The sequence below is a fragment of the Pristiophorus japonicus genome, chromosome 12, assembly GCF_044704955.1.
Source record: "Pristiophorus japonicus isolate sPriJap1 chromosome 12, sPriJap1.hap1, whole genome shotgun sequence".
Lineage (NCBI taxonomy): Eukaryota > Metazoa > Chordata > Chondrichthyes > Pristiophoridae > Pristiophorus > Pristiophorus japonicus.
In genome coordinates, this window is record NC_091988.1 from 104,739,402 (window position 1) to 104,763,721 (window position 24,320).

General features: G+C 45.7%; 1 protein-coding gene across 2 annotated transcripts in view; it reads left to right on the top strand.

Annotated features, from left to right (window-relative positions):
* Window positions 1–24,095, top strand: part of LOC139277400 (voltage-dependent calcium channel subunit alpha-2/delta-2-like) — a 1,881,585-nt gene extending 1,857,490 nt beyond the window's left edge. For both annotated transcript variants that reach the window (XM_070895823.1, XM_070895824.1), the window contains 3 exons: window positions 9,946–10,055; window positions 12,716–12,798; window positions 22,494–24,095. In XM_070895823.1, the coding sequence (XP_070751924.1) occupies window positions 9,946–10,055; window positions 12,716–12,798; window positions 22,494–22,622 (322 nt within the window). In that variant the 3' untranslated portion in view covers window positions 22,623–24,095. The remainder of the gene's footprint in view (window positions 1–9,945; window positions 10,056–12,715; window positions 12,799–22,493) is intronic.
* The last annotated feature ends 225 nt before the right edge of the window (window positions 24,096–24,320 follow it).

A 24,320-nucleotide genomic window follows, 5' to 3' on the forward strand; every position in this document is an offset into this window, starting at 1 on the left:
GGCCTCAGTGCCTCTTGTCTGAGGGAGGTTTATGGAAAATCAAGTGCGTATATACAGACATCAAGTGAGGATAGGATTGGGTTTGGCTGTGATGCCCCCATAGTCAACTTGCCTCCCCGCTAACACTCAATTAGAAGGAGAGAAAATTGTTATAAGGAAAATGCGAATGCTGTCATGGCCCATGGATGTGAGAATTGCTGCTCCATACAGTCAGGGCAGTATCTTGATGGTGCTACAGTCCAACCTGTGCACAGGGACTACTCTGCTACAATGCCCACTTCACCTCAGTCTTAAGTTACAGTGTGGAATGTTTTAAGGACCATCTTACAGCAAGGGTCCAATTTGTGCCCCAGCCCACCTCCGATGCCCCACAGTCAGCACTAGCTGCCGTGGTAGTTTGGGAAGGGGTTGTGTTAATCATTAAAGCCGGAAAATAGACCGTGGGCCGAAGCCTGTTTTCTTGCCTAGATTTTTAATTCCGTAGTCTCTGTGTGGGAAGTACTTGGAACCATGCTAAATATGCTAAACATATGTATCTGAAGCAAAAACCAAATGTTCCCAAGTCTGAAAATTGAGTGTTACCGAGAAATGGCCACTAACAAAGAAAAACAAAAAAATGGTTGCTATGGACTTTCTTTTCCATAGCAACAGTGACATATCTGTGCTACTGCTAAATTTTAAGCATGAATAGTGTAAGAATTGGTAAAAAAAGTATCACTGAGGACATGTGCGGTCTGGACACATCATATGGTGCAGTTATACATAAATCTAAGTTTTGTTTTCATATCCATTGCTAAGAAATAAATCTACCATAGCAACCATTTATTTCATACACACTTATTGACATTTCAGACGGATTCCCGCACGCATTTGTCAACCATATAAATAAATATAATAATAAAAGTAATAATATTGATTTTTTTAAAGATAGAAGTACTGAAAAACCAAAATAGATCTGAAAAAAAGTTAGAGGCTGAAAAGGAATGCATATCTGTGAATCATTATCAGAATCTAGGATATCTGTTTCCTCAGCCCTGGAAGTCTCGGGCAAAGATGCAACATTCTCACAACCTACACATGAACAGATATTGCTTGTGGAGAAGACACGAGCACCTTCCTTGTGTACTCTGGGTCTTTTTACATGAACAATGTGCGAGCTCCATTACACTGGCTGTTGCTGGAGGAAGTGTCATCCAGTCTGTGACAAGTACAACATCTTCAAGTCTCTGCCCATGGTCCTTTGGAGATGAGATTTCCGGCGTGTTCTCAAGACATCGTTTGTGAATTGCAGACTGGTAATTGGCACGCTGTGTATGCTTGGATAGTGAATCGATATTTGGTGGCAAGCACTTCTCTGCATAACTTCCGGTCTGGAACGTTTGACATCTGCCCTGGTTCACATCTCTGCATCCACTCTGCCCATAGAGTTCACAAGTGTATGCCTCTAGTTCCTCACAAAGGGATTGTGAAACAGCAAACGAGGTCCCTAACTGCTCAAATATCGAATAATGCTCTTTGCTGGTGATCAGGACTTTGGCTGATTTCACCTTCCCCATTCCATACAGAGCACTCAGTGAATCACTTCCGGAAAAACAGTGAAACCCTGTGAGAGCAGCACATTCATCTTTCCCAAAGTGATCAAAGATGCGATGAACACCTATGGTATGCATGTTGTTTCCTCTTCCTGTGCGAAAGTAGAGCTTAGCAGAACACCGAGCACAGTACAGAGACATCAATGTAGGGACTGTTTATGATGACATGCTCACTGGTACTGGCAGCAAATGCGCTGTGAAGCAGTAGTCGTGTGTCGGCTTCTTCCTGGTTGGGGAGCAGTGCTGGGATTGGTACCACCTCCAGATCTGTTTTGCTGTCATTCTTACATATAGCATGACACTCGCTTCCGTGTCCAACAAAGAGTGTTACATCATCAATAATCTCCTTTGTAGACATGCACCATCTTTCATAGAGGACCTAGAGAAGATTTTCCTTGTTGTCACCGTAAGACAGAAATTTTGTCCACTGCTTTGGAATTTTCTGGTCAGGAGAAAAGATTTTGGTGATTTGCGTTCCTCCAACTGACCTCCGACCCCATTCACCACTTTTGATGATTTTGGTCTCGTACCCATCTTTGCTTGTCGTACAAGAACTTTCAGTACTTGATCAACAAACTGTCCAAATGTTGATTGTGGTTTCCTGACTTGAATTAATGCCATAGCACCCCACACCCATGTTGAACTACTTGGGATCCCATCAATGGTGGGGGGTGGGGGTTGACTGACCCCTCGAGAAAGTGTAAGAGTTTGGCTTTGTTTGTCTTGATGAGGGGTCCATCGTGATTAGCTAGAGACAAGGGCAATGGAACCGGCATCTCATCCATGTCCACTTTTCTTACTGTTGCAACAACTATTAGTCTGGCAAATAAGTTCCGATCTGCTTTCAGAATAATCCCTCTACCCCTTACTTTCGTTATGGTACATTTTCCTGAGTCCTTGAAAGTCTTCAGTTTCATCTTCTTGACAGGATCATGAAAGCTGACATTTTGGTTTTGTAGTCGCTTCTGACAAAAAGTCATGAACGTTTGCTCTCCCTTTTCCTCGGCCTCTGTAAGGTCTTTGACTACAGGTGCTGATGCTAATGTGAGACAACTGATCTGTCTCCAAGGAAGGGTCAAAAGGATTAACCATATTCTGAATGGTGTCCATGACATTCCTCACATCCTTTTCATCACGTTCCCTTCTTGTCTCATCCAAGTCAACATGAGATCTTGTTGACATTCTACGACCAGCCATCCCGGCATTCTCTGCTTAGAGCAGCCCTCTTATGCTGTGACAAGGTCCACCTTTGTACAGATCCCTTGTTGAGAGTAAATCCCCTCAAACCTCCCTTTGTCTTGGAGTCACGGTCTGTCTATAACTTGATCACATGCAGTCTGAGAGAAGCCATATTCCTGCTGTCTCGAGGCAACAAATTGCCCTGCTTGTAGGTCTGCATTGTTATCGGGTGACTCTCTTTCAAGCTGCACATCTCAAGCCAGTAAGCTGAAAGATACCTGGAATAGTAGACCCGGTCAAACGAGAAGAACCAGGGCATCATGGAGCGAACACTTGACAGATGAAGACCCCAGCTGATTATTCTGGTTGCTCTGATAAATAGCAGCAATTTTTCATCCATACTGATGTAACTGCTCCAGAACTGAAATGTTGGGTTGTTTTTGTTGTTACTAACAAAGCTCTTGTAGCTACTGATGAGTGTCTGGAATCTCTCGAGTTGAGGATGTCATCGAAATCATCATTGGGGAAGGCAGTCTGAAAATCAGCTGCAAGATTGTAAGCAAGGTCTTGCTCCTCTTCTGGTACAGTATCCATGTAAGCTGGCCATCTCAATCTCTCTAGAGCTTCACATGATCTTGTGAGTACTCACACTCCTGTTGTAATGATGGTCGCTTACCACTCCATTGACAGAACCTGCTGCAACTAGTTCAGATTCGGTGACATTGTCTTGAAGACCGGCATCTGCGAATCTTTTCCCGATGCAAGCTGTGAATGTCATTGCAGTATGAAACTCCCCCCTGCAAAGAATAAGTCTCTGCATGAAGAGGGCATTCGTCCAACGAATCTCCTGGGCTTTTGCTTAAATTGCATGGTCCATTTCTACGACAATCTTATCCAGTCTGAGCTTGTCCGCAATATCAGCATAAGAAATAGGAGCAGAAGTAGGCGATCTGGTCCCTCGAGCCTGTTCCGCCATTCAATAAGATCATGGCTGATCCAATCCTGGCCTCAACTCCAATTCCCTTCCTTCTCCCCATAACACTTAACTTTCTTATCTTTCAACACTTCATTGCAAGATCGTGTACACTGTACTAAGCTCAATAGGGCTGGCATCAATGATTGGAAGGTAGCCAATGTTTGACTTGGGTGGATTGACGTTTTCTGTACCAGGGACTGTAGCAGTCCATCCTGGCAAGACATCATCGTTCATCTCTGGCAACTTGCTGAGGAAGTACGCACTATCTAAGCTATGAGATCTTCTTGGATCTGCATGTGATTTTCAAGCTCCAATCATACTCCCTCATCCAACGGCTGTGGGCCTTTCCTTTGACCTCCGCGATACAAGTCAATATTCGTGGGGGCGGTTGCAGGGATCTTTTTGTCGTTTTCCTCAAGGCCGGTAGTTCTGGTTGCCTTGCTGTAGTTGACTCATCCCGCTGAATCAGTGCGCCATTTGTATTGTGAGCTGTGCCCTTTCCTGATAATGTCTCCTCTCCGGAATCGTTGTTGTCCCAAACCAATGTTGTGTGTACGTTGGACTTGATATTGGGTGGGATTTACTGCTCACCTCATTGAATCTGAAGCTCAGCCAGTGCTGTGTCATGTTCTAGTACTTGAGGATTTGAGGAGCAGCCCCCAAGACTATTCAGAAGGCCGATCAACTGTGCTGCGACAGTCATACGTCTGACAGACATGGCCAAAGCCGAGTGTTTTGGCACGAGTCTCCTCCTTTTCAATCCTAGATCATGCTGTCTTAGCAAACAGAAATAATCGTGCGGCTGTTGATGTCATCTACTGCTACCTATGAGTTGTCTACCAGAAGCTCACTGGTGATTCTCGTTGTCCACGCCAGGAAATTAAAAAGCTCATCTGGTACCAAATTCTTTGCCACATCCAGAGTTAATTCCTTGGCAGTTGGTGGCCATCTCAGTGGAGGAACGACACCAGACTTCTCTCTCATTACATGTGCCCGAGCAGCACGGTGCAAGGGTCTGCAATCGGGTCTTAAATCCAACCCTCTGACAGGAACTTTGGCTCCAGGATCCATGCTGGTATCCATGTCTGTGTCAGTCTCACTTGTGCTTGTTTCTGAAAGCAAATCTCTGACGGCCTCCTCAACAACTTCTTCTGTTGTAACATAAGAACATAAGAAATTGGAGCAGGAGTAAGCCATACGGCCCCTTGAGCCTGCTCCGCCATTTAATACGATCATGGTTGATCCGATCATGGACTCAGCTCCACTTCCCTGCCCGCTCTCCGTAACCCCTTATTCCCTTATCGGTTAAGAAACTGTCAATCTCTGTCTTAAATATATTCAATGTCCCAGCTTCCACAGCTCTCTGAGGCAGCGAGTTCCACAGATTTACAACCCTCTGAGAGAAGAAATTCCTCCTCATCTCTGTTTTAAATGGGTGGCCCCTTATTCTAAGATTATGCCCTCTAGTTCTAGTCTCCCCCATCAGTGGAAACATCCTCTCTGCATCGACCTTGTCAAGCCCCCTCATAATCTTATACGTTTCGATAAGATCACCTCTCATTCTTCTGAATTCCAATGAGTAGAGGCCCAACCTCCTCAACCTTTCCTCATAAGTCAACCCCCTCATCCCCGGAATCAACCGAGTGAATCTTCTCTGAACTGCCTCCAAAGCAAGTAGATCCTTTCTCAAATATGGAAACCAAAACTGCACGCAGTATTCCAGGTGTGGCCTCACCAATACCCTGTATAGCTGCAGCAAGACTTCCCTGCTTTTATACAAAACTTCTACAAAACAAGATCACTCTTATTACAGTGTGATGATCTGACAAATTTCAGGAAAAGATAAGATTTCTGCATTCTACGTTTAAGATTATATGTTTTATAAGAAGAAGCATCGATACTCTCTTTCTCAAAAATGCATTTCTTAAACAAACTGTTCAGCTTTGTCATTCTAAGAACTTCACAGTTCTTCACAATCCTGCCCTCTATCACTGTATCACACAAGTGCCTATATCCTGCCTTCTGGAGGGTCTCCTTTCTGGTGAGAAATCTTGTGCAACTATGGTAGCAGCTAAGATGATACCTTGCTTCAAGAACAACAAGATCTTGTCCATGGATATGCAGTCGGATTGCCTCATCTTTGCGGGTTTCTGCTGCTAGGAGCAGCTGACCTGCAGTGTTAGTCTCACGTTGTACCAGCCTCTCTCTCCGTCTTTTTCGGCCATGTCTCTCCACAATGTTCTTCTTGCAGAGTAGGCACTGCAGGAAGAAGATGGGTTGCCCTTGCAGGTATAACCTTGGGGTCTGTCAGCATTGAGCGAAGCAGTCAAACCTTGGTGGCAGCTTTACTCCTCTCCTCATCTTTCTGTACTGGTTCTGCAATGGCTGCGAAGGAATGATAAAGTGGATATTCTAATCAGCGCCACTGACAGTGACCCTGGTCAAAAAACCTGTTTTTTGCTGTGTTTGTCCGCGTTATGACCAGAGTGAGAAGTTTAGAGTCAGTCAGTCTACACATAAATAAGTATATGGGGCTGAAGCAGGCCCACGAAATGGAACGTGTCAAATGGCATAACCATTGAACTAAGGAACAAAAGTTGGATATAAACATTTGTAGGCTGACACAGTTTCATAGGAAATACTGTAAAATCACGTGTGCTCACGTTCATAGTTCTGATTTTCCCTTTCTTGCTTCTTCTTGGCTCTGTGGATTTTGGATTTATCAGTGAAACGCATGTATCACTGCCGATATCCAATCGAGTGTGGGATTGTTGCATCTTTCTGGTGCAGTAACCAGCTCCAGATCTAAACTTTCAATGGCATTCTCTGCAATTTTAGCTTCTCTAGTTCCAGTAAATTTCCACTGATGAACACTCGTGAAGAACTTTATCCGGCTAGAGTCCGAAAAAGAAATGGTGTTGCCTTTGGCTCCCACAACCACGCGCATGCAGTCACTGACTCTGATTGATCTAGTACAGACATCATGATTGGCTGGTTTTGCGGTACTGACAAATACAACAATTGTGATTGGTCATTTAAGTAACTCGCAATTATGTCATCACTCTGGGTTTTGACGAGATTTCTGCCTATTTTCGAATGAAAGTTTCTGCAAAATGTTCTCTTTTTGAAGATGGGAACATTGATTTTTGCGATAAGTGGTCCCTAAACTAATATTGGTGTGAATATGAAGTACTTCGACAGAGGGGACTCGGGAAAAGCATTGTTTTGAGACTTGGCCCAAGGTCTAAAAATACTTAACAATGCAAGAAATCATAGAATCATAGAAATTTACAGCACCGAAGGAGGCCATTTCGGCCCATCGTGTCCGTGCCAGCTGACCAAGAGCTATCCATCCTAATCCCACTTTCCAGCTCTTGGTCCGTAGGCTTGGAGGTTACGGCACTTCAAGTTCACATCCAAATACTTTTAAAATGTGGTGAGGGTTTCTGCCTCTACCACCCTTTCAGACATTTTCCATCTAAACCTTGTATCTAATACTTTAAATCCATGCCCCCTGGTTGTTGACCCCTCTGCTAAAGGAAATAGATCCTTCCTATCTACTCTATCTCGGCCCCTCATAATTTTATACACCGCAATAAGGTCTCCCCTCAGCCTCCTCTGTTCCAAAGAAAACAAACCCAGTCTATCCAATCTTTCCTCATAGCTAAAATTCTCCAGTCCAGTCACATCCTCATAAATCTCCTCCGTACCCTTTCCAGTGTAATCACATCTTTCTGTAATGTGGTGACCAGAACTGCACGCAGTACTCTTGCTGTGGCCTAACTAGTGTTTTATACAGTTCAATCATAACCCCCCCCACCCCCCCCCCCCGCTCTGTATTCTATGCCTCGGCTAATAAAGGCAAGTATTCTGTATGCCTTCTTAGCCACCTTATCTAGCTGGCCTGCTACCTTCAGGGATCTGTGGACATGCACTCCAAGATCCCTCTGTTCCTCTACACTTCTCATTGCCCTACCATTTATTGTGTATTCCCTTGCCTTGTTAGCCCTCCCCAAATGCATTACCACACACTTCTCTGGATTAAATTCCGTTTACCACTGTTCTGCCCACCGGACCAGTTGATTGATATCTTCCTGCAGTCTACAGCTTTCTTCTTCATTATCAACCACGCAGTCGAGTCGATCTGCAAACTTCTTAATCATACCCCCAACATTCAAGTCTAAATCATTGATATATACCACAAAAAGTACTAACTCCACTGGATACAGCCTTCCAGTCACAAAAACACCCATCAACCATTACCCTTTGCTTCCTGCCTCTGAGCCAATTTTGGATCCAACTTGCCACTTTGCCCATTGCCTATCCACTGTCAACCCTTTAAGTATCACTCACCAGTCTATTCTAGCAAATTCACATCTCATACCATCGAAGTTACTTTTCCTTAAGTTCAGGACCCTATTCTCTGAATTAACTGTGTCACTCTCTATCTTAATAAAGAATTCTACCATATTATGGTCATTCTTCCCCAAGGGGCCTCGCACAACAAGATTGCTAATTAGTCTTTTCTCATTACACATCACCCAATCTAGGATGGCCAGCCCTCTCGTTGGTTCCTCGACATATTGGTCAAGAAAACCATCCCTAATACACTCCAGGAAATCCTCCTCCACCGCATTGCTACCAGTTTGGTTAGCCCAATCAATATGTAGATTAAAGTTGCCCATGATTACTGCTGTACCTTTATTGCACGCATCCCTAATTTCTTGTTTGATGCTGTCCCCAACCTCATTACTACTGTTTGGTGGTCTGTACACAACTCCCACTAGCGTTTTCTGCCTTTTGGTATTCCGTAGCTCCACCCATACCGATTCCACCTCATCCAAGCTAATGTCCTTCCTTACTATTGCATTAATTTCCTCTTTAACCAGCAATGCCACCCCACCTCCTTTTCCTTTCTGTCTATCCTTCCTGAATGTTGAATAACCCTGGATGTTGAGTTCCCAGCCTTGGTCACCCGAGAGCCATGTCCCCATGATGCAGTCAGATTCAGGTGAATTTATAATGGGGAACAAAGAAATGGCGGACCAGTTAAACAAATACTTTGGTTCTGTCTTCACTGCTCTAGATTTGTTCGTCCAAACCTTTTTCTTTAAGGGAACATACTTGCTCTGAACCCTCAGGATCTCCTCCTTGAATGCCTTCCACTGCTCTGACACTGATTTACCTTAGTGTAGCTGTTTCTAGTCCACTATGGCTAAATCACTTCTCGGCCTATCAAAATTGGCTTTTCCCCAGAAATGTTATTCCTGGTCTATCTTTGTCCTTTTCCGTAACTACCCTAAATCTAACTGAATTATGATCACTAGCACCAAAATGCTCTCCCACTGATACACCTTCCACCTGCCCAGCTTCATTCCCTAAAACTAAGTCCAGAATCACCCCTTCCCTTGTTGGACTTCATACTGGCTAAAAAAAAGTTCTCCTGAATGCATTTTAGGAACTCTGCACCCTCTATACCTTACACACTAATTTTATCTCTGTTAATATTAGGGTAATTGAAATCCCCTACTATTACTGCCCATAGTTTTTGCATTTCTCAGAAATTTGCCTACATATTTGCTCTTCCATCTCCCTCTGATTGTTTGGGGGTCTATGGTACACTCCCAGCAGTGTGATTGTCCCTTTTTTGTTCTTCAGTTCAACCCATATGGCCTCATTTGATGCTCCTTCCAATATATCATCCCTCCTCACAGCTGTAATTGTTTCTTTTAGCAATACTGCGACCCCACACTCCTTTTTTACCCCCTCTCTATCCCGTCTGAAAACCCTGTAACCAGGAATGTTGAGCTGCCATAACTGCCCCTCTTTCAGCCATGTCTCAGTAATAACTATAATATCATACTCCCAAGTGTGAATCTATGCTCTCAGCTCATCTACCTTATTCCCTATACTCCTTGCATTAAGCACTGCCAAACTTCATGCCAAAATCAAAAGTATGTTTCTTTTAAACAAAGAAAATAATCTTGTCGGGCACTTCAGCCTCTCTGAGAATGGAGCTCTCACACGTGTATATGTGGCTTTTACAACTTATATATGTTAAATTGCCTCAAGAAGATTGTTCGGGTTTTGAATGTGGCAAAGCTCTTGTCGAAATGGGTTTGTGTTCCTTTCAGCCTCTTGGCCAGCTTTCACGTGCTGATGTACCGACTGTCAGTAAATCTTTCTCTCTTGTCCCAGGTTTTACCATGCACAGAGATTAACCAACACCAACCTGCTCCTGGTGGTGGCAGAGAAGCTGATCTGTAGTCAGTGCGACCGAAGCAAACTGGTCCAGGCTGAGGTGCGATGTATCCGCTCGTTAAACTCACAGAGCTCGGAACATTAACCCACCTTCAAGTAAGCCTGTTGGGATAAGGTTCCAATGGCCAGGTGTGAGGGGGAGATTCCAGTGACCTGGTGTGAGGGGGAGATTCCAGTGACCTGGTGTGAGGGGGAGATTCCAGTGACCTGGTGTGAGGGGGAGATTCCAGTGACCTGGTGTGAGGGGGAGATTCCAGTGACCTGGTGTGAGGGGGAGATTCCAGTGACCTGGTGTGAGGGGGAGATTCCAGTGATCTGGTGTGAGGGGGAGATTCCAGAGATCTGGCATGAGGGGGAGATTCCAGTGATCTCGTGTTGGGGGGAGATTCTAGTAACCTGGTGTTAGGGGGAGATTCCAGTGATCTGGTGTGAGGGGTAGATTCCAGTAACCTGGTGTTAGGGGGCGATTTCAGTGACCTGGTGTGAGGGGGAGATTCCAGTGATCTGGTGTGAGGGGGAGATTCCAGTGACCTGGTGTGAGGGGGAGATTCCAGTAACCTGGTGTTCGGGGTAGATTCCAGTAACCTGGTGTTCGGGGTAGATTCCAGTAACCTGGTGTGAGGGGTAGATTCCAGTGACCTGGTGTGAGGGGGAGATTCCAGTGATCTGGTGTGAGGGGAGATTCCAGAGATCTGGCATGAGGGGAGATTCCAATGATCTGGTGTGAGGGGGAGATTCCAGTAACCTGGTGTCTGAGTTCCAGTGATCTGGTGTGGGCGGGGGGGGGAGGGATTCCAGTGACCTGGTGTGGACGGGGCGGGGGGGAGATTCCAGTGATCTGGTGTTAGGGGAGATTCCAGAGATCTGGCATGAGGGGAGATTCCAATGATCTGGTGTGAGGGGGAGATTCCAGTGATCTGATGTGAGGAGAGATTCAAGTAATCTGATGTGAGGGGAGATTCCAGTGATCTGGTGTCTATGGGTTCCAGTGACCTGGTGTGGGGGTTCCAGTAACCAGGTGTGAGGGGGAGGTTCCATCATCACCATAGGCGGACCCTCGATCGAGGATGTTTGCTTCCACATGAGTTCACAGATGTTTCAATGAAGGACCCGATGTTCCAGTCCTGAACTCCAATTGAGGGGGTGGAAGATGTCTGTGCATGGATTTTTTTAATGTGTGGTGACCCTTGCACATCTGCCACCACACAGGCTTGACCGATTTTGATATCAGGGTAGATCTAGTGACCTGGTGTGAATGGGTTCCAGTGACCTGATGTGAATGGATTCCTGTGATTTGGTGTGAGGAGGTTCTGGTGACCTGGTGTGAGGAGGTTCCAGTGACCTGGTGTGAATGAGGTTCCTGTGACCTGGTGTGAATGAGGTTCCTGTGACCTGGTGTGAATGGGTTCCTGTGACCTGGTGTGAATGGGGTTCCTGTAACCTGGTGTGAATGGGGTTCCTGTGACCTGGTGTTAATGGATTCCTGTGAATGGGGTTCCAGTGACCTGGTGTGAATGGATTCCAGTGACCTGGTGTGAATGGGGTTCCTGTAACCTGGTGTGAATGGGGTTCCTGTGACCTGGTGTTAATGGATTCCAGTGACCTGGTGTGAATGGGGTTCCTGTAACCTGGTGTGAATGGGGTTCCTGTGACCTGGTGTTAATGGATTCCTGTGAATGGGGTTCCTGTGACCTGGTGTGAATGGATTCCTGTGACCTGGTGTGAATGGGGTTCCTGTGACCTGGTGTGAATGGGGTTCCTGTGACCTGGTGTGAATGGGGTTCCTGTGACCTGGTGTGAATGGATTCCTGTGACCTGGTGTGAGGAGGTTCTGGTGACCTGGTGTGAATGGATTCCGGTGACCTGGTGTGAATGGATTCCTGTGACCTGGTGTGAATGGGATTCCTGTGACCTGGTGTGAATGGGATTCCTGTGACCTGGTGTGAATGGATTCCTGTGACCTGGTGTGAGGAGGTTCTGGTGACCTGGTGTGAATGGATTCCGGTGACCTGGTGTGAATGGGGTTCCTGTGACCTGGTGTGAATGGGGTTCCTGTGACCTGGTGTGAATGGGGTTCCTGTGACCTGTGTGAATGGGGTTCCTGTGACCTGGTGTGAATGGGATTCCTGTCACCTGGTGTGAATGGGATTCCTGTCACCTGGTGTGAATGGATTCCTGTGACCTGGTGTGAATGGGGTTCCTGTGACCTGGTGTGAATGGGGTTCCTGTGACCTGGTGTGAATGGGGTTCCTGTGACCTGGTGTGAATGGGGTTCCTGTGACCTGTGTGAATGGGGTTCCTGTGACCTGGTGTGAATGGGATTCCTGTCACCTGGTGTGAATGGGATTCCTGTCACCTGGTGTGAATGGATTCCTGTGACCTGGTGTGAATGGGGTTCCTGTGACCTGGTGTGAATGGGGTTCCTGTGACCTGGTGTGAAGGCGTTTCTGTGATTGTGTGGGTTGGAATTGTTCAGAAAATAGACATTTGTCTTAGTTAGAAATGGCGGTGTGTACTATTGAATAAATTTTCCAGGTGCACACTTGCAATAAGATTTCTGTTCTAGTGCCGATGCTCGTGGAGCGCCCGTGATTTTGCTCTTCCCCTGGCAGCAGGGAAGGCACCTCACCATAGACGGGACATAGATGGGCCTTGTGCTATATGCTGTGCCATGAATACGCTGCTTCCTTAACACTTTCACCCTCAGCTGATGGACCCGATCAATGTGAAGAGGTGCTGAAGCCTCGGTATCGCAAAGGGCCGGAAGACTGTTATGATTACAATATAGCAGTAAGTAATGCCGAGAATCTCTATCTATGAGATAATAGTCTGCGAGGATTTTATCAACATCCATGTTTCCTTAAGACTGAAGACTTTGGATGACGGTTATGATTTGGCATGGTTACAGAGGAGATATCCGAGTATGTGTGTGTGTTGGGAGAGGGAGGGATTTTAAGAAGTGATCAAGTACCGGGTAGATGACCAGGCATGGATGCCTGGGAATGATGGGGAGGTTGATCCCAGAACATAAGGGAATGAGGTATGAGGAAAGATTGATGACCCGGGGTCTTTACTTTGTTGAAAAGAGAAGTCTGAGAGAGGATATGATGGAAGTGTTTCATCATTTTAAAGGCTTGGTCACACCGGATCCAAAAAAGCTATACAGAATTTAAGCACAATGGATTATATTTACAAATTGAGGATAACAAAAGAAGATAGAAAATGTAGGAGGAACATTTTTTACTAAATGGGTGGCAAGTATGTGGAGCAGATTATCGGCATGGGTGGTAGAACAAGAAACATTAATGGGTTTCAAGAAAGAAGGTTCTTGTCAACAACTGGGACAAAGGGTTATTGGAAATGCACCATGGGAATATTGTGGATAAGTGGGCTAGATGGGCTGAAGGTCTAATCCTGCCTGAAACTGTTATTAGGATTGAATACACTCAAAGCTCTGCCCAGTATAGTATAAAAGACATAAGAACATAAGAAATAGGAGCAGGAGTAGGCCATAAGCCCCCTCGAGCCTGCTCCGCCATTCAATAAGATCCGATCATGGACTCAGGTCCACTTCCCTGCCGCCTCCCCATAACCCTTTATTCCCTTATCGTTTAAGAAACTGTCTATTTCTGTCTTAAATTTATTCAATGACACAACTTCCACAGCTCTCTGAGGCAGCGAATTCCACGGAATAACAATCCTCAGAGAGAAGAAATTCCTCCTCATCTCAGTTTTAAATGGGCGGCCCCTTATTTTAAGATCATGCCCTCTAGTTCTAATCTCCCCCATCAGTGGAAACATTCTCTCTGCATCCACCTTGTCAAGCCCCCTCATAATCTTATACGTTTCGATAAGATCACCTCTCATTCCTCTGAATTCCAATGAGTAGAGGCCCAACCTACTCAACCTTTCCTCATAAGTCAACCCCCTCATCCTCGGATTCAACCTAGTGAACCTTCTCTGAACTGCCTCCAAAGCAAGTATATCCTTTCGTAAATATGGAAACCAAAACTGTACGCAGTATTCCAGGTGTAGCCTCACCAATACCCTGTATAACTGTAGCAAGACTTCCCTGCTTTTATACTCCATCCCCTTTGCAATAAATGCCAAGATTCCATTGGCCTTCCGGATCACTTGCTGTACCTGCATACTATCCTTTTGTGTTTCATGCACAAGAACCCCCAGGTCCCGCTGTACTGCAGTACTTTGCAATCTTTCTCCATTTAAATAATAACTTGATCTTTGATTTTTTTTCTGCCAAAATGCATGGCGTCGCACTTTTCAACATTTTTCAACACTTTTCATCTGCCAAATTTTTGCCCACTCACTTAGCCTGTCTATATCCTGTGTTTGTTTGATATGTTACACGTTGATGTTATGTGTAAGTTTTGCAATTAGCATGTGCTGGGAAATGAATATCATAATTCCTGTCATACTTTTGTTTCATAACAATAGGGGTGTTATCAACAATGTATCTCCTCTGACTCATCATGTGCAACTCCATGGGAGATCTGTGAGAGCTATATTAAAAGTCGAATATAACATGCGCTTTCTGCGTTAGACTTCTTATAGCAATCACGTGGCTGCACTTTCAGTGTCACTTTATTGATAACATCTCAGTTGTTTTAAAACAGTGTATCCTCTAACCCAGTGCCATGGGAGATCTTCTACCTAAATATTAGCGTACAATAGGAAGTTTACATACACTCCATTAATATCTATCTATGTCTAAAATTAATAGAATACATTTCTTACAACTGTAGACACTCCTTAAGTCACACTTTCTTATTTCCTTTGTTACGATTTTTGTCACAACTTTGTGACATTTAGTAGTCTACAATTAACGTCTATTTATTAACTTTTAACGCTGTAACACCCACTATAATTTATCATTAGACTTACTTCCCACCACTGGTGGCGCTGTAACATGACTTGCTCAGGTCCAACCACCATTTTGTTTTTCTCACCCAATCAGGTAAGTTTTCTTTAAACTGGCCTATGTTTTTATATTTCAAGTTGCATACCACTTACTGCATTCCACTTAATTCCAGTCATTGGTCTGCACTGGAACCAGTTCTGAAATCCATTATCTCAAGCCTCCAATGTGATTTTTGTCACACCCCCATTATACACGCTGCCTAATTTCTCGTTTCCATTGACATTCCAGGATATTTGCCATGAGGCTGTTACATTTGAAGTCCCACCAATAATTTTCAGTAATGTTCCCGATTCTATCGTTATCCAATCTAATTGCTCCACCCCCCTCCTCTCATACACTTTCATTTCCACGACCACACATGTGTGAAAACTGAGGCAAAATCCTCATTTAGTATCTCTGCCATTCCTTCAACCGACGGAAAGAGCTTGCCTTCTTCATCTCTAACTTCTTACTTAATGTGTTTTACTTTTTATTCTATTTAAAAATCCTTTACCATTTCCCTTCCTGCTACCTTCATACATCTCTTCACCTTTTTACTTCCTCTCTGTAATTTTTATATTCGGTTTGACTTTCATTTGTATTATTAGCTCCAGGTGTGCCAGGTGCCCCTTTTTAAAGTGTCATTTTCATTTTCAATTCAGTCCTGATCCAAGGAACTCCAGATTTTGCTGAACGCCCTATACTTCTTGTGGGAATCTGTCTACTCTGTACCCACTCACCTCCCGGGGAATCTGTCTAGTCTGTACCCTCTCACCTCCCGGGGAATCTGTCTATTCTGTACCCCCTCACCTCCCGGGGAATCTGTCTAGTGTGTACCCCCTCACCTCCCGGGGAATCTGTCTACTCTGTACCACCTCACCTCCCGGGGAATCTGTCTACTCTATACCCCCCTCACCTCCCGGGGAATCTTTCTAGTTTGTACCCCCTCACCTCCCGGGGAATCTGTCCAGTCTGTACCCCCTCACCTTCCGGGGAATCTGTCTAGTCTGTACCCCCTCACCTCCCGGGGAATCTGTCTCCTCTGTAACCCCCTCACCTCCCGGGGAATCTGTCTAGTCTGTACCCCTTCACCTCCCGGGAATCTGTCTAGTCTGTACCCCCTCACCTCCCGGGGAATCTGTCTAGTCTGTACCCCCTCACCTTCCGGGGAATCTGTCTAGTCTGTACCCCTCACCTCCCGGGGAATCTGTCTAGTCTGTACCCCCCTCACCTCCCGGGGAATCTGTCTAGTCTGTACCCACTCACCTCCCCGGGGAATCTGTCTAGTCTGTACCCCCCTCACCTCCCCGGGGAATCTGTCTAGTCTGTACCCCCTCACCTCCCAGGGAATCTGTCTAGTCTGTATCCCCTCACCTCCCGGGGAATCTGTCTAGTCTGTACCCCCTCACCTCCCGGGGAATCTGTCTACTCTATACCCCCCTCACCTCCCGGGGAATCTGTCTAGTGTGTACCCCCTCACCTCCCGGGGAATCTGTCTACTCTGTACCACCTCACCTCCCGGGGAATCTGTCTACTCTGTACCACCTCACCTCCCGGGGAATCTGTCTACTCTATACCCCCCTCACCTCCCGGGGAATCTTTCTAGTTTGTACCCCCTCACCTCCCGGGGAATCTGTCTAGTCTGTACCCCCTCACCTTCCGGGGAATCTGTCTAGTCTGTACCCCCTCACCTCCCGGGGAATCTGTCTCCTCTGTAACCCCCTCACCTCCCGGGGAATCTGTCTAGTCTGTACCCCTTCACCTCCCGGGAATCTGTCTAGTCTGTACCCCCTCACCTCCCGGGGAATCTGTCTAGTCTGTACCCCCTCACCTTCCGGGGAATCTGTCTAGTCTGTACCCCTCACCTCCCGGGGAATCTGTCTAGTCTGTACCCCCCTCACCTCCCGGGGAATCTGTCTAGTCTGTACCCACTCACCTCCCCGGGGAATCTGTCTAGTCTGTACCCCCCTCACCTCCCCGGGGAATCTGTCTAGTCTGTACCCCCTCACCTCCCAGGGAATCTGTCTAGTCTGTATCCCCTCACCTCCCGGGGAATCTGTCTAGTCTGTACCCCCTCACCTCCCGGGGAATCTTTCTAGTCTGTACCCACTCACCTCCCCGGGGAATCTGTCTAGTGTGTACCCCCTCACCTCCCGGGGAATCTGTCTAGTCTGTACCCCCCTCACCTCCCGGGGAATCTGTCTAGTCTGTACCCCCTCACCTCCCGGGGAATCTGTCTAGTCTGTACCCACTCACCTCCCCGGGGAATCTGTCTAGTCTGTACCCACTCACCTCCCCGGGGAATCTGTCTAGTCTGTACCCCCTCACCTCCCGGGGAATCTGTCTAGTCTGTACCCCCTCACCTCCCGGGGAATCTGTCTAGTCTGTACCCCCTCACCTCCCGGGGAATCTGTCTAGTCTGTACCCCCTCACCTCCCGGGGAATCTGTCTAGTCTGTACCCTACTCGCCTCCTGTCTGAATGTTTCTCATTGTTGGTGCAATGTTTCTTTCTGGTTTGTCTGGGCTAGCTCCCTTCATATCTCATTGAAATTGACTCTTTCCAATCATGCACCTTCATCGTAATTTCCTCTCTCTTCCAGTTTTTCTATTGAAACAAATTATGTTCTACTCACTGTTTCCTTGACGTTCCCCTATCCTTGCATCACTTACCCTGTTTAATATTTTGAACTAGAGCCAGCATTTTCTCTTTTCTTGTTGGACTAACAAGGTACTGATTTAGAAAGCAGTCTTGTCACACAGTAGAATCTCCTCGCCTTCTTTGCCATTTAAATTATTCTTACCTCCCCCTTCTTTCCAACTTGATTTGGATAATCAAAGTCACCCATTTTATTATGGCCCTGTTGTTCCTACAATTTTTCTGTAATTTGTCAACATAATCTCATCTCTATTTCCTTTCCACTATTTGGTTATCTATAATAAACTCTGTGTAACAAGCTCCCAATACAATCACAGTTCCCTTCTTATTCCTTAACTCCAACCAAGTAGGTTCATCTTGTAAAGGGCAGAGAGGGGAAAGAATTTCTAAAGTGTGTTCAGTAGAACTTACTTGTTCAGTACATTTCTGGCCCAACGAGGGAGGAGGCATTGCTGGATCTGGTTCTGGGGAATGAGGTGGGTCAGGTGGAGCAAATGTCAGTAGGGGAACATTTAGGGAACAGTGATCACAGCATAAGGTTTAGATTAGCTATGGAAAAGGACAGGGAGCAATCTAGAGTAAAAATATTTAATTGGAGGAAGGCAAATTTCAATGGGTTGAGAACGAATCTGGCCCGGATAAACTGGAATCAAAGATTGGCAGCAAAACTGTAATCGAACAATCGGCTGCCTTTAAAGAGGAGATGGTTCGGGTTACAGTTGAGGTACATTCCCACGAGGTGGAAAGGTTGGGCATCCAAAGCCAGAGCTCCCTGGATGACAAAAGAGATAGAGAGTAAGATGAAGCAGAAAAAGATGCTGGGTTGAGAATACAAGTGAGAATCAGGCTGAATATAGAAAGTTCAGAGGGGAAGTGAAAAAGGAAATAAGAGGGGCAAAAAGTGAGTATGAGAATGGATGGGCAGTGAACATAAAAAGGAATCCAAAAGTCTTCTATAGGCTTATAAATAGTAAACGGGTAGTAAGAGGAGGGGTGGGGCCGATTAGGGACCAAAAAGGAGACCTACACATGGAGGCAGAGGGTATGGCTGAGGTACTAAATGAGTATTTTATATCTGTCTTCATCAAGGAAGAGAATGCGACCAAAGTCACAGTGAAAGAGATAGTTGAGATACTGAATGGAATAAAAATTGATAAGGAGGAGGTACTAGAAAGGCTGGATATATTTAAAATAGATAAGCCACCAGGACCGGATGGGATGCATCCTAGGATGCTCAGGGAAGTAAAGGTGGAAATCGCGGAGGTACTGGGCATAATCTTCCAATCTTCCTTGGATACGGGGCTGGTGCCAGAGGACTGGAGAATTGCAAATGTTATACCCTTGTTCAAAAAAGGGTGTAAGGATAAACCCAGAAACTACAGGCCAGTCAGTTTAACCTCGGTAGTGGGGAAACTTTTAGAACCAATAATCAGGGACAAAATTAACAGTAACTTGGACAAGTATGGATTAATTAAAGAAAGCCAGCACGGATTTGTTAAAGGCAAATCATGTTTAACTAACTTGATTGAGTTTCTTGATGAGGGCAATGCAGTTGATGTGATGTACATGGATTTCCAAATGGTGTTTGGTAAAGTGCCACATAACAGGCTTGTCAGCAAAGTTGAGGCCCATGGAATAAAAGGGACAGTGGCAGCATGGATACGGAATTGGCTCAGTAACAGGAAACAGAGAGTAGTGATAAACGGTTGTTTCTCGGACTGGAAGAAGGTATACAGTGGTGTTCCCCAGGGGTCGGTACTGGGACCACTGCTTTTCTTGATATATATCAATGACTTAGACTTGGCTGTACAGGGCACAATTTCAAAATTTGCACATGACACAAAACTTGGAAGTATAGTGAGGAGAATAGTGATAGACTTCAAGGAGACATAGACAGGCTGGTGGATGTGGCAGATGAAATTAAAGTGCAAAGTGATACATTTTGGTCGGAAGAACGAGGGGAGGCAATAAAAACTAAAGTGTACAATCCTAAAGGGGATGCATGAATAGAGAGACCTAAGGGTATGTGTGCCCAAATCATAGAAGGAATTTCATGCAGGGACAGCAAGTAATCAGGAAGGCAAATGGAATTGGCCTTTATTGCAAGGAGGATGGAGTATAAAAGTAGGGAAGTCCTACTACAACAGTACAGGGCATTGGGAAGACCACATTTAGAGTACTGCGGACAGTTTTAGTCTCCTTATTTAAGGAGGGATATACTTGCATTGGAGGCAGTTCAGAGAAGGTTCATGAGGTTGATTCCTGGGTTGTCATATGAAGAAAGATTGAGCAGGTTGGGCCTGTACTCATTGGAGTTTAGAAGAATGAGAGATGATCTTATTGAAACATATAGATTCTGAGGGGGCTTGACTAAGTAGATGCGGAGAGAATGTTTCCCCTCGTGGGGGAATCTAGAACTAGGGGGCATAGTCTCAGAATAAGGGGTCGCCCATTTAAAACGAAAATGAGGATGAATTTCTTCTCTCAGAGGGTTGTAAATCTGTGGAATTCTGTGCCCCAGAGAGCTGTGGAGACTGGGTCATTGAATATATTTAAGGCGGCGATAGACAGATTTTTGAACGATAAGGGAGTCCAGGGTTATGGGGAGCGGGCAGGGAAGTGGAGCTGTTAGCGTTAGTGTTTTCTCAGAAGAATCACTCAACACTCAGATCGGTTCCAACGCCTGGCGGCCTTTATTACGCTCAGCGGGGAGGAAAACTCAGGACCGTATCCAGGTTTCTCTCCACAGAACAAAGGGTTACATGCACCTTTATATGTTTCACAACAGTTACAAACAGTTTACTATAGCTACACAGCCCATCACGGCTGGACACAAGCCAATCACAACGATTATAGATTACATATAGGTTCTTTTAACCCAATAGAATTCCCCTAGTGTCCCGGGAACCATATGTTCGGTTATTGTCAGCTTGGGCTGATCGATGGCTTTATTACGGGAGATAGGTTCTCTCCCTAGTTCTTTCATCTGGGAGAAATAATTGGTTTATAACCTTGTTTACAGGAGATGGTTTCCCTCTTATCTTTCTTCCTGGGGAATTAATTGGTTTATGACCTTGTTCACAGGAGATGGTTTCCTTCTTATCTCTTTCTTCCCGCATCCCAGGCATTCCTATAGTGGGCCTCACAGGGTTATTGCTCGGTCATTGAACGTTCAGCAGTTCACAGCTTGACTACCTGATTTCCCATCATGCCTGGGCAGCCATTTTATGTGTGTGTCCATTTTAAGCTTATGTGAGTTTTAAATATCCAGCAGGTGCCTAATGCCTAGTTATATATGGGTTTCTACTCTCTACAACAGGAGCTGAGTCCATGATCAGATCAGCCATGATCTTATTGAATGGCGGAGCAGGCTCAAGAGGCCAAATGGCCTACTCCTGCTCCTATTTCTTATGTTCTTAAAGTAGCAGGGCAGGTTGAGAAAGCAGTTAAAAAAGTATACGGTATCCTGGGTTTCATAAATAGAGGCATAGAGTACAAAAGCAAAGAAATTATGATGAATCTGTATAAAACACAGGTTCAGCCTCAACTGGAGTATTGTGTCCAATTCTGGTCACTGCACTTTAGATAGGATGTGACGGTCTTAGAGAGGGTGCAGGGGAGATTTACAAGAATGATTCCAGGGATGAGGGACTTCAGTTACCTGGATAGACTGGAGAAGCTGGGATTGTTCTCCTTGGAGCAGAGAAGATTTGATAGAGGTATTCAAAATCATGAGGGGTCTAGAGTAGATAGATAGACACTGTTCCCATTGGCGGAAGGGTCGAGAACCAGAGGACAGAGATTTAAGGTGATTGGTAGAAGAACTAAAGACGACATGAGGGAAAAATATTCATGGAGCGAGTGGTTAGGATCTGGAATTCACTGCCTGAGAGGGTGGTGGAGACAGATTCAATTGTGGCTTTCAAAGGGGAATTGGATAAGTACCTGAAGAGCTACGGGGAAAGGGCGGGGGAGTGGGACTGGCTGAGGTGCTCTTGCAGAGAGCCGGCACGGGCTCCACTGGTCAAAAGGCCTCCTTTTGTGCTGTAACTATTCTATGATTCAATTTTGTCATTTCTATTTGCAGTTCTAATTGTTTTTTTTTTGCTTCCTTCCTAACCCTTTCATATTTCCCTTTTGTCATCCTTAGTTGAGGTGAATAGCATAGATGCATTTCAGGAGAATATAGATAAATGCACGAGGGAGAAAGAAAGAGAGGATATGTTGATGGGGTGAGGTAAAGTAGGATGGGAAGCGGCGTGTGTGGAGTATTAACACTAGGGGGCAGATTTTCATCACCCCACTGCCCGCTGCCGCCCACATTCCTCCTGACGATCCGCCCAGAGCCACTTTCGGGGCGGCCTGGAGCGAGCGGGAGGGGAGTGCCACCAGGAACCACCCGCTGATGTCAGCGGACGGCCGAGTGGCACAACCGAGCTCCCAGATTCCTGCGGGCGGGAGTCGGCGGCAGTGTGTTGCTGGCTGGAGGCCAGTCTGTCCCCGACGGTACGCCTGAAGAACCTGAAAAACAGGTAAGTGAACATTTTAAAACTTTTTTTCTTTCAAAGTATTCTTCGGATACTTTTTTAATTTTTTTGCTGTTGATGATTTTTTTCTTTCAGCTCTTCGACCCTCCGTGGGCCCGACTCCATCCTCGGCGGCACTTGGGCGGCAAGCGCCTCTGCCGTCGAGAATGCGACCTCCCGCCCGCTGCCGCCCAGATTGGCAGCGTACGTCGCCCATTTGCCGACCTTCGAGGGACCTTCTTCCTGAATATCCCACCGAAAGCACCGTCCGGCACGTTGGGCGGGCGGCGGCCTTGCTGAAAATCATCCCCTAGCATAGTCTGTGTTGTGAATTCTACGTGGTGTACTGTGTTATCTGCGACTGTGTGTTTGCCATTGTTGCAGGAGAATACCTCAGACTGCGGTCGTGGAGCCATGTTGACACCCTCGTTCTGCACCGTACTCGCTCTGCAGCTCTTTCTCCTGTCTTGGACTGCCAATCTTAACATCTTTCCCTGGGCCAGCAGCCTTTGATTTGGGACCTTCCTGTAACTAGACATCAGCCGTGCGATTCTCACGGCTGAGGACTTCCCTTCCCCTGGAAGCCTAATTCTTCATTCCAGTCTCACATCTCCGTGTTGTCGTGTGGTGGAGCTGCAAACTGTGTGTGTGTGTGGAGCTGGTCTAGTGTGGTCGTCTGGACAAGCAGTATTTTCCTGGCAAGATAACTTGTGGGGAAAGCAGGAATTTCATGGATCTGCTTTGTGGAAGACCCTTTACATGAATAAGAAGATGGGAAATGCGAGAGGAGACCATCGTCACCTTGTGTAGGCCCCACTGCTTTCCCAGACTTTCTCTTTACATTTAATAGGAGACCTTGGCAGTTTCAATGTTACTGGATAGCATTACTTCCATTGGTATATTCTGCTTTTATCTGCTTTTGAGACAGGTTGCATTTATTTATGCACTACTTAGTTTTGCCAAATGAGATGGCTTTGATCACATATTTTGATTGACAGCCAAGTTACAGGGCAGTTCTCCAACTGTAATGGCTGTAACTGTAACGTAATGACATCAGCAGTCAGGATAGCATGTTACCCATTGTCACCTTCCAGTTGCCAGAATCCTTCCTTTTTATACCACTGCTTCCATTTTTATTCAGGGAGCTCTCTGTCCTCAGTAGTAAAATATGTACCTCACAAATTCTTTTAAACTCATCGTAAATGTTCCTTCATCTGCGCGCAGGTGCTGCTAGCAGGCAGGTGCCCTGCCAGAGGTTCAGTTCTCCAGCTGTTGTTCGCCTCCCACTCCCACACCTGGCTGTAACTGTGGAACAGATGTGCAGGCGCATGTCACAGGCAACTTTAGAGAGATCCAAATGAAACGGTCTCGATGTTGCAAAGTTGTTTTTTTTACACTTAACATCTGTGGGGTAACTGAGGAGAAAAGCAGAGAGGGGGGGGGGGGTGGGACTTCCACCAGTGGTGGAGGCTTGTTCCAGACTCCCCTTTCCACTGTGTGCTACTTATAGATGACTGTAAGTGACCTATGGCGATTGAGGATGTGTGTAATATATGTTAGTTGAGGTTGGTCAAGAGTGTTGTCGAGTCCCTTACAAGATGTTACTTGGGAGAAAGAGAATGTGTGTTACGTTATTTGTAAGCCGAGTGCGTGTTGCCTACAGACAGGCTCGTTATTTGTGCATCTGTTCCTTAAGGAAGATCAACACTTTGAAAGAATAATGTCCAAGAAATTGTTGAACGAAAGTCAGTAAGTGTAGCATTTATTGGACATGTTAAGTGCTGTGATATTGTTAAACTATAGACACTCTAGGTGGCTATAGTGAGTGAAATCCCAACACCTGTTAGATATCAAACTTCCCTATAAATAAGACTTACACACTTGGGGATTTGTAAATCTCTACCATCAGCAGAGGACATAACTCTTTAGATATGTTACTTATATACAGTGGTTCACTCATAAAATAAACTTCATATCCAAAAACTTTATTGTGTATTACTCTTGCTCTCCTGCCCTAGTTCTATTTTCATGTACATAATCTTTTATTCATGCTGGGGAACATATTGTCCTCATTGGCTCTCATTTAACAAGCACCGCATCGCAATAGTTGTTGGCAAGCAAGTGCACCTTAGTGTATTTAAACTGCAGCAACCATTCTGACACCCGTGCAGATCTCCCTTTCCCAGCGGTTACAATTTCAATGTTTCGATA